The 10,487-nt window shown below is 35.8% G+C and overlaps 1 protein-coding gene and 1 long non-coding RNA gene across 3 annotated transcripts; both read right to left on the reverse strand.

Moving 5' to 3' along the window:
* Nucleotides 1-127: 127 nt before the first annotated feature.
* LOC121809614 (cycloartenol-C-24-methyltransferase-like) lies at nt 128-5,158 on the reverse strand. The gene is made up of 14 exons (XM_042210335.1): nt 4,905-5,158; nt 4,705-4,822; nt 3,480-3,546; nt 2,830-2,903; nt 2,442-2,526; nt 2,302-2,357; nt 2,008-2,062; nt 1,707-1,754; nt 1,539-1,622; nt 1,326-1,442; nt 1,160-1,243; nt 944-1,069; nt 742-839; nt 128-415 (listed from the first exon to the last, which is right to left on the reverse strand). Exons 2-14 carry the CDS (start codon nt 4,785-4,787, stop codon nt 352-354), a joined length of 1,041 nt encoding a protein of 346 aa, XP_042066269.1. The 5' UTR covers nt 4,788-4,822; nt 4,905-5,158; the 3' UTR covers nt 128-351.
* A 3,563-nt stretch (nt 5,159-8,721) lies between these two features.
* LOC121807815 lies at nt 8,722-9,717 on the reverse strand. Of its 2 annotated transcripts, none has more exons than XR_006052049.1 (3): nt 9,533-9,717; nt 8,949-9,104; nt 8,722-8,877 (listed from the first exon to the last, which is right to left on the reverse strand). It is a non-coding gene; the product is annotated as an uncharacterized LOC121807815 (long non-coding RNA). The 2 variants fall into 2 exon arrangements; XR_006052050.1 differs by having other exon boundaries at nt 8,949-9,107.
* Nucleotides 9,718-10,487: the final 770 nt, after the last annotated feature.

Consider the following 10,487-nt stretch of genomic DNA (forward strand, 5'->3'; position numbering starts at 1 on the left):
GATGTCACGGGTCACGCTGATACTATAAACTTCATTATTTATACCCTCTTGTCCTAATCTGTCACTGTGTTTATTGTGATGGAAATGTGAGACTATTATGTACATATCTACACAAATTCACCATTGGTTAGTGGACATTGTTGCAGTTTTGAAGCCTTCTACTAAATCAGAGTGATGAAACATCAAGTACAGGAAGGGGTGCAAGCAAAACCAAAACACAGCACTTTGTCAAAACGTAACTAGTTTTGTAGTTAACACTACTACAATAAAACAAACCAATTTAGCAGTCTCTCGAATCCACCAAACTTAACTGGGGAGGCAAATATCACACACCTACCATCACCAGCAGATTTACTCAGCCTCCTTGAGGGGCTTGCGAGCCAAGAAGAAGTACATAGACGTGAAAATTTCTTTCCTGAAGATGAAGGCTTGTCTCAGGCATCAGAGGAGGAAATATGAAAACAGAGAAAGGTAAAATCATTGCAATCAAGCTTCCATATATAATTAGTGTTTGAGATTTTGAGGTGCCACTCAACATGTGTTGCTTTCTTCTCTTACCATGCAGGAAAACAGAAATTGAGCACACACATTTGGATATCTATAGAGAGTGGGGAGGTAATACTGTTTATTTCGATGAATTGATTATTTTGAACTTTTTCATTATCTAATCCTTTAACTACTCAACAATACTATGTTTTATAAATCTACCTTATGAAACTTAGTAAAGGATGGTATTCTTACCTTCCCCCATCAACAAGTCCTTCGGCAGCCTTCTCCAAGAAAGCTTGAACCCGTTGGCTTCCTTTAGGGGCAACTCCAACTTTTTCCAGAGCAGCCACCTGAACAGACAAATATCAAAGAGGGGCCTTCTTCAACACGACAGCACATTATATAGGATGAGAACAGGCAATGGTGCATTAGTGTGGAGAAATGGAAATCTTACCAGATTTCTCGTACAGAATCGTCCAAGTGCCGTTAGGCGAAAAGTGCTGAGAGAAAAGTAGCTTGCATCGATGGGCAAGTACCATGGAACAGGTGAGTCCACTGCAAGATCTTTCTCCCACACAACCTTCGGAACAAAGATATATTCAATTATCATATTTAAATTTCTGCATTAAACCAGTAGAGTTAGTTGGTGCGTCAAAAGTTTGATATTTACCTCAAAACCAGCTTTCTTGACAGCTTCAAGGCATTGGCTTGTCAGCCTTATGTCAGGGAGGCCATTACCTAGTTCGATTTCAGCCTGTACACAGAGAATTTTAGAATGAACTAAGGGAATTGTGATGGAGCGTATGTTAGGAGGCATTTCAACAACTAGTTATCACCTTAATCTTCTGATGTTCTTTATTATTAGGATCATAAGCATCAGTCATGCACCACTCGTATGCAGCAAAACACTGGCCAGGTTTGAGTACCCTGTATATCTCCTTATAGCAGCCAACCTGGAGGAAGGTAGCAAGTCAAGGAATTCCTTAGTAATAATTATGAGGTAAGGTTAGCACATCGAGCGCAAATTTAGAAGAGTTTAAGTTTCATACGGCATCTGGGGCATGGCAAGTCGCTTCAATTGCATACACTGCATCATAGCTATTGTCAGGGATTGGCATCTTCATGAAATCTGCCTGTATTGTAAACAGAATTATTAGATGAGTATAAGAAAATCAAGATAAGTATCGAATTAAGATTTTAAGTGCAACTTTACTGACTTTCACAAAGTCACAAGTCTTGTCCAGTCCAGCAATCCGGTTTAGCACCTATACCAATATACAATTGCGAAATATGCAAATTGAGACCTCAGGAAGAGAAAAAACATTAAACATGCAGTTCTAATTTCGAGATGCCCATAGGAGATGATGATAATATGAGATCATAATCTACATATAACTCTAAAGTCGTAACTTAGTAGAAAGGTCCTCCAACACAAAATCATGGAATCATAGTAGTGGAACAAATGCAGTTTTCCACATATAGTTATACATTACTGTCAACATAGGATTAGACACATACCTTTCCCCTAGATATCTGGTATTCATTGTTATTGAGACCTGTGATTGATGTCTTGCTGCAAGATGTTAATATGAAGTAAGAGGTTAGGAAGCAGTGACACTCACAGAAAAGTAGGGGTCAATTGCGCAACACCTATCTAAAGTGCAAAACCATATTTGAGGGGGAAATGAAAATTTTGAACTAAAAATTTGAAATTGCTCTTATCATCTCAATTGCTGAAAAAAATGGCTTATCAGATGAAAAGAGAGTTGACAAATAACAAAAAAAATAGAAATTATTGATTTCTCATATCACCTAAAGCGAGCAATTTCTCTTAATGGTCCGCCAATTCCACATCCCACGTCCAATACCTACAAGACATGGACAAAACTCCACAGTTATTCAAAGCAAAGAAATGTAGGTCCATTTTGGCTCAGAAAAGAAACTCAAAACACCTTTTGTCCTGGTTTTAGGCCAAGCTGTAAAGCAAGGAAGTGCTCATGCCGCTTGATGCTCTCCTGAAGAGATTCGCCTTTCCACCTGTAGGATATTACATTTAACCAGATTCAGTGATTGTTACAAGCTGCAATTCAAAGAATCTAAAACAGTCTTGGCCAGTGGGCCCTGACAAAAAATGATCAAATTAACAGGTTTAAATGTAGTGTTTGACTTGCATCTACCACCAGCGATGGGTTCCAGATATTGGAACTGCATAATTAGGAATCACAGGCAAGGAATTGGACCATTCAGTAGTTTCTGTATACTTCATAATTTCAAGGCGTGGAGGTTTCTCTTGTTGAGAAAAATGGTAGACAAGTAATTATGACACAACAAATCATTTACCTGGGTGCAAAATGGAATGATTCTCCCCATCCATACTCATAGAAACTTGTGACCAGATCATAGTACTTATTGACCTGGGAAATTAATGGCAAGGTCATTTTTGCAAGTAGTAATATTTTAGCTCAAATTATGTACCATGACACATACTATAATGTTAACGCCATTAATCAGCATCATAACTAAAGGAGACAAGACTTAAAATTTTTTTAAAAGGAGGCCCATCTACACACTCTTTTTGGGTGTTACAAGACTTCTCAACAAACATAAGAAACTAAACTATAAAGCATCTAACACCATTGACTTCTACAACAACAGCCAAAGTCTTTAGCATTCTCACTAATTTGCAAGCTTTGAGATCCAATGCAAATATTAAAAGGTCGATATAACTAGCTTGCTTTATATCTCCTGATAATAAATTGCTTTGCAAAGTAAACAGCTTAGAAATTTGAAGTCTTTCTTTAGGCTCTCAATTGACACAAGGAGATGAAACCATTTATCTCACAAAAGTAGACTTATTGAAAAACAGAGTGGGCACAGATGCAACAGATCGTGGTCTCCCTACTTCCGTAACCATAAATGTCATCTAAAAGTCAGTGATGCTTAATAGTACTGCAAAAGTGAAAGCCAGTTTGACAAATAAGAAATCTTACCATGTCAGTGTAGTTGGCTTTTCTATCTTCCTGATCACCTCCATAGCAAACATGATACTTCTCGTACCTGATTTACAAAGAAATGAGTAACATATGAATATAAAGATAACGATAGTAGAATGACAAAACCAATTAAAACCTGTGGTCTACATTCTACAAAGACAAGAAGTTCAATGGAACAGGAAAACAATAACGGATCAGAAGAATCAGAAATAACAAGTTCATTAGTCACTCTTTCTAAAATAACTATGCATACATACTAGTTGAAGTCCATGAAACAAATCATAAGTTATGTTTTCCTTAAAAAACAACATATTATCACTGAATGGTTAAGATTATTTTAATAAATTTAGCGAAAAGTGATACAGAACACTTTCTTAGAATCACAAGAAAAGCTTTGGGACAGCAAACATCATGTCCATACCATACAGGCTAAATACAACATTCTCGCATTGAACACGGAAAATGGTATGTTACTGATTGATAGTTCGGTAGTAAATCAAGCAAGACATCTTTTAAGTCAATGGCGTCTCCAGTGCCAAAAGAAGACGAGGAAAAAAAATAAGTACTCGAATTAATTAACATATTTGTTCAAATTTGACTGCTAGCTCTCCGGTTAAACACACGTGGGAACACACACAAAGAGACCATCTCTGATTTGTGAAAACTGCGATACAGATTGAACCAAGCAAAGGGCCTAAAATTTCCAATCTTCGTTGGATTCATCAACAGTTCACTTGTAATTAATATATAAAATTAAAGATATTGATTCACTAAACTTTTAAGTACAGACCGCCATCATTCTCAGTATTTCGACACCACAAAGTTGAGAGTGAAAGTTCAGGCAAATGGGACCAGCTTACCACCTGTCAAGATGTGGCATTCATTCCACTCAACATCAATAATCAGATCAAATCTACCACACATTCAGATTCATTCACTAATAACTACGAGGTCAAAAAGAGACAGAAGAAAATTGAGCAAAAAAGAGGCAGATGGCCGTTTTTTTCCAACTATGCCAATGCCATGAGATTGACAGAAAGAAGACGATTGTTATGCTTCAGAATTAACAGAGAGACGACAATGCCTTGAAACCAAACTCGTGGCGACTACAGAATTAATTAACAAAGAAACAATGAGAATCGTGTTAATGTCACCGATTCAACTTGACCAATCAGCCCAATCTGAAGATACAACATTAAAGAGATGAGGGTTAAAAGGTTACTTGTCAACAGCGGAGAGAACATCATATTTTTGGATCTTTCCGCCGACGCCAGATGCCAGATCCAGTGTTCCCGCCTTGGACATGGTTAATCACAATTCCGGTGGGGAATCTGGAAGACCTGAGACGTGAATCGAGACAAATTCCAGATGAGGAACGCAACGTAATTCACTATAATTGATAAATGCAGGAACTGTAATGACCTCACGCCCAAAACTGCAGGAGATTCTTTGAAGTGAAATCTGATCAGAAAGGGAAACAATAAAAAGGAAAAGCAATTGCAATGAATATGTATGGCTAGAGAGAGAGAAAGGGGCAATGCATCCAGAGAAAACAAAAGGTGTGACAACAAGTGTCAAGATTTGGAGTGTAGTGTAGCGACAGAGACAGTGTCAGTGGTTCAGTGTGGCCGATCACGTGCGTTCCATCGGCCGGCTATTTCTCGTTCAAACACTATATTTAGTTAATTCATGGATCCACCACCTTTTTTGTTTTATTTATTTTCATTTTATACACATCCACGACAAGAATGATGGAATACTCCTGCATTCCACACAACAACTCTTTGTATTCACAACATACACGTTCTCTCTCTCAGCATTCTTTTGCTGTAGCGAATAAGAAGAAGTTGTTGGAGACGACATGCCTATACTGAGAACAATATCAGCACGTATCTTGACTTGCAGACAAATGCATTCCTTGACCCTGCCATACTATAATTCCCATATAATTATTTTTTCTCACTTTATAAGAATTCTAATTCTAACATTTCCAAGATTAAAATCTTTTAAGAATTATGGATCGACAAATTTAACCAAGTTCATTTCTTGGTGGAGAGTGAGAGAAAAGGTAATGAGGTGGAAAGGTGAGGCAAACGTATAAAACCAAGTCCATGCCTACCCCAATTCTAAGGCTTCCTCCAATTAATTAGTGGAGGGCATAATTCCCCCAATTAGGCCAAGAATTGTCCAATTCTTCCAAAGTGAACATGCCCTAGCTTTTTTCATCATGGTTGTATTATGCCCTACTGTTCTTATATTTGTACTCAGTTTCTCACATCCACTGTATATAACCCCCCGTCGAAGTTATTGGAAGGAGGTGAGCTGTATAACAAATCCTAACAATAAACTTAATAAGGATTAACAATATTATGTGGTCTAAATTGAGACATCATATGCAATCAACTATCAGGCTTGTGAGTTGTGATGGCAGCTTGGCTTCCTTGACTCCTTCACTTCATGGTCGACGTTTACACACACGCACGTGACGCACCGCTGCATCGCATGCACATTTTCAATTCTTGAAAAGTGCAAAAATGAAAAATTCTTGAATAAGTGCACAGCTTCTCATTTTTCATTTTCTGTCTCTTTTTGTTTGAAGTTAGGAATAATAGTTGGGCTCTCTCTCATTTATTTCATTTTTTTCTCTTTATAAGCCCAACACTTATGTATCCAAAATACAATTTGGCCCACACCCAAACCTACCTAAACCCTAAATCCTAAACCATTCTCTCTGATTTTCTATTTAGTTCCTTATTTAAAATCAATTCAAAGTTACATAATAATAATAATAATAATAATAATAAACATAATGGTAGTAAACATCAATTAATCTCTCTCAATTACTTCCAAATGTATTTAATTCCAATCAAAAGATCATAAACTTTTATTAAATACTATCTCTCAATTTCTTCCACATTAATTTAATTCTGATAAAAAAAATCTTAATTAGTCTTAAACTTTTACTCCATTAATTATGATTTATAATTACAACCCAGTAAACTGAGAAGTAAAAATAAAATAATCATTAACTGAAATCAATTACATTGCGTACATGAGTATTGTTTTGATTAGCAATTGTTCATTTAATTTAATTCAACAAAAGTGAAAATAAAATAAAAAATACAAATATTTATATATATGAACATAAAAAAAATAAAAAAATTGGTTGTTGAGGAATATAAATGAAGCTAGCTACCAAGGTGGCATAAAACCTGTACCTGCTCAAGACTGGTTTAGGCCCTTTTGTGAATGAGGCCAACCGCCCCGCCCCGCCCCGTTTATTGCTGCATTGATTGCGCCATTTATTCACTTGTAGATGTTGAGGCATTTTCCATGATTATCGATGACAAGGAATTTATTACTATAATTTAGTGATTTATAGTAATAATTTGCTCGCCTACGCAGCTTTACATTATAAGTTATGATGCACCATTAATTACTAGTTATTTTCTAAAAGAAACAAATCTAATTTTTTAAAGCTAAAATATTTTTTTAAATGGTGACAAGAAACTGCAGTAATAATCTTAATAAGCTCAGTTTAAAAACTACTCCGTTTTTCTCACCCTATCTTTTTCCCATTTACAGGATTTATGATTTTCAGAACGACTATTTGATACTAGAGGAATATTAATCGGGTCGATTTATCGGGTTTTGGATTAATCCTATTTATATTGTGAACTAATTGGGTGCGAGCTAATAGCATTTACAACACACTCCTTTCGTTTCGTCCTAGGGAGAATTGAAACGTGTGGCAAGCGTTCTGCCCCTGCATAAGTAGCGGATCTAGGATTTTCAATATGAAGATACTGAAATTAGTTATAAGGACTTGGAGTTCCTTTTTATTCTCTTTGTCATGTTTTCTTGATTATAATCTTTGGTAATATTTTGTACATCAAATTCTTCCTTATAAACTAAAATAAATTATTTTTCTAGTGTTACTAATTATAGATGATTTCCACTGTTTGAAATGAAGGTTTTTAGACTAAGAAATAATAAATAATATATTTCAGTTTTTAAACAGTGTATTATCATTACTTTATTTGAAATGAATATTTTTTTAGATTTTTATATCATGAAAATTTCACTTCAACTTTTGCAGAGTGTTATATTTAACATGAAAAAAACATCTTTTAGCTCCAAGTGGCTTTAAGAATACAATGGAATTTTAAAATACATCCATCACTATAGACAATGTATTAAAGAAATTATATTTATTAAATTATTAGCAAATATAACATAAAAGTAAATAATAAAAATTAAATATCAATAAAAACAAAATCAAGTTGAAAAGACATATCGTGTATTGATGAAATTGAAAACTAACGTTATTGAATACATGACTGAAACAACGTCATTAATTGGTAGGACGAGCATGGTAGGACTTCTGCAGTGGATGCCCAAGGACGCCCGATCGCCCGAGATCTGGCTCGGGCGTGAGATCGGGCATCACTGTGGATGCTCTAAGGTTTGAAAATTGAAGTGAATAAGATGTGGTACTAGTTAGAGGTATGACTTGAGATAACCTTAGTGGATATGACCTTTGATCAATATATATTTCCTCGGGCCAGTGGTCACATCCTTTAAGATGCCTACAAATCAGCGCAGAGAATAGTCACTAGGCCTGCAAATGGATACCCTTGATAATTACCAAATATATATATATATATATATATAGGAAAATGATCAATACAAAACTTGATCTCAATACAAAATCCTGACCATGAGATTTGACAATCCAATGGTCAATAATTAAACAAAAACACGGAGGGTCATTGTAAAGCAGTTTTAGGTCATATTATAAACTTTGGATTTGAGGTCATGTTAAGATCATTTCATGTCATCCTTACTATAATGACGTAAAAATAAGCTTACAATGACCTAAAAATGACTTTTGTATGCTTGGTTCTGCATTTTTGTATTAAGAATGCTTTTGCATGGATCAAAACCCTATATATATATATATATATATATAGGATTGTATTCAATGTCGAACTAATTTTAAAGACCGAACTAGAGAACAAATCTCATCCACCCTTTATTCTAATCTAACGGTTAATTCATTATCAATTTTATCTCATTTGTTTATTCAATTAATATTACAAAAGGGTTGTAATGGAAATTCATAATTCATACTGTTATTGCATTTCCATAATTCATGCTAAGTTAATTAAGGAGATTGGATCAACATTATTGTGATTCACGATTATTTGGAACTGAATTTTGCATTCCACACCATCGCTCACACCTTCAATTACATCTCCATCACCAATTCACGCCCTGCAAGTAGATGAACACGTTTCCATTCTGCGGCTGCAATTAACGCACACCATGTCTTTAATTCAGCGCCTGCAATTACATCTCCATCGACTGCAATTCAATATATGCAATTCAGCACCTGCAATTACATTCACCATCTGCAATTTAATCTCCATTGATTTCACGCCTGCAATTACATCTCCGACTGACCTCGAGTCGGTTACCGCCCATAACTCAACTCCCAACACCGCGCCTCGGCCCTCCCTACTCGCGGTTCAGCGTTGTTGTTCGGGCACCGTCTCGAGGTCAGTCCCGGATTGAAATTCACCCGCAACTCGGCCCCAATGTATTGTGCCACCGCCGCCGCTGCTACAATGTCGCCGTTCAATCACTTCATCTTATAATTACTGTACTTCATCTTATAATGAAATAACTTCATCCGAGAAATAAATCAAATTTTGAAATTATAGTATGAAATCACTTCATCCTATCATCAAATTTCTTCATCTTTTAATGTAATAACTTCACCCAGGAAGTGGAAACATTTCAATTAAAATGAATCAAAAATTTCAACAATCCAAAATAAATAACTTCATCATATGATATAATTTCTTCATCTTAAGAGAAAATCACTTCATCTTACATTGAAATCAATTCACCTTATACAGTTAAAAAAACATGAAGCTTACTAAATTAACGTATCACTGCACTCATCACCACCAGATCTGGAACGCAGATTCCGCTCATTGACAACCAAAATTCAAGACTTTAGTTTGTAAAGTTTTCATCGATACCTTTGATTTTCTTCTGCCTCATGTCAACTATGGTGAGAATTGGATGGTGAAGACAAAACGATGTCGGAGATCTCTACATTGTCGACCTGATTAGAGAGAATGGAGTAGTGAGAGATGAAACCGGGGCAGCGAAAGTTGGAAGAGGGAAGACGAAGGTGTGAATTTGATTAACCCTAATTCATACTTCCGTGATTTTTGTTTACCATGTTTGACTAAATTAAAAAATGACCATGCCACCCTTGGCTGAACTAATTAAATAACGGGATGAAAAACTGAATAAAGATGTTGTAAGTTTAATCTCTTCCATTAAAATTTGAATCCAATGATCAATATTTAGTCTCTATTTCTACACTAAGGAGGTGTTGTGCATATAAGGTGACCCTATATATATATATATATAGCCGAGTGGTACGATCGCGCGTGGTGCCCTTAAAATAATTTATTTTAGTTTATAAGGAAGAATTTGATGTACAAAATATTACCAAAGATTATAATCAAGAAAACATGACAAAGAGAATAAAAAGGAACTCCAAGTCGTTATAACTAATTTCAGTATCTTCATATTGAAAATCCTAGATCCGCTACTTATGCAAGGGCAGAACGCTTGCCACACGTTTCAATTCTCCCTAGGACGAAACGAAAGGAGTGTGTTGTAAATGCTATTAGCCCGCACCCAATCAGTCCACAATATGAATAGGATTAATCCAAGACCCGATAAATCGACCCGATTAATATCCCTAGTATCAAATAGTCGTTCTGAAAATCATAAATCCTGTAAATGAGAAAAAGATAGGGCGAGAAAACTAACAAACATGCTAACTATTTCGACTACACTTTCTTGATCGCGCGTGGTGCGATCCGTCTCGGCGCGAGCGCCGACGGATCGCACGTCTCGTACGATCGAAAGATTCAAGTTCTTTGATTCGATTGTTCTTGAGTTCAACATGTATAAAAT

The sequence above is a fragment of the Salvia splendens genome, chromosome 6 (genome assembly GCF_004379255.2).
Source record: "Salvia splendens isolate huo1 chromosome 6, SspV2, whole genome shotgun sequence".
Taxonomy (NCBI): domain Eukaryota; kingdom Viridiplantae; phylum Streptophyta; class Magnoliopsida; order Lamiales; family Lamiaceae; genus Salvia; species Salvia splendens.

Bases quoted from the DNA above. Each gene is read 5' to 3' on its own strand.
- LOC121809614 (XM_042210335.1), bottom strand. From the start codon at position 4,787: ATGTCCAAGGCGGGAACACTGGATCTGGCATCTGGCGTCGGCGGAAAG. The intron at 2,063-2,301 runs GTGATATGAGAA...AACATCTTGCAG, and splicing joins AGAGAAATTGCTCGCTTTAG to CAAGACATCAATCACAGGTC. The intron at 1,244-1,325 runs GTGATAACTAGT...CTCTGTGTACAG, and splicing joins AAGAACATCAGAAGATTAAG to GCTGAAATCGAACTAGGTAA.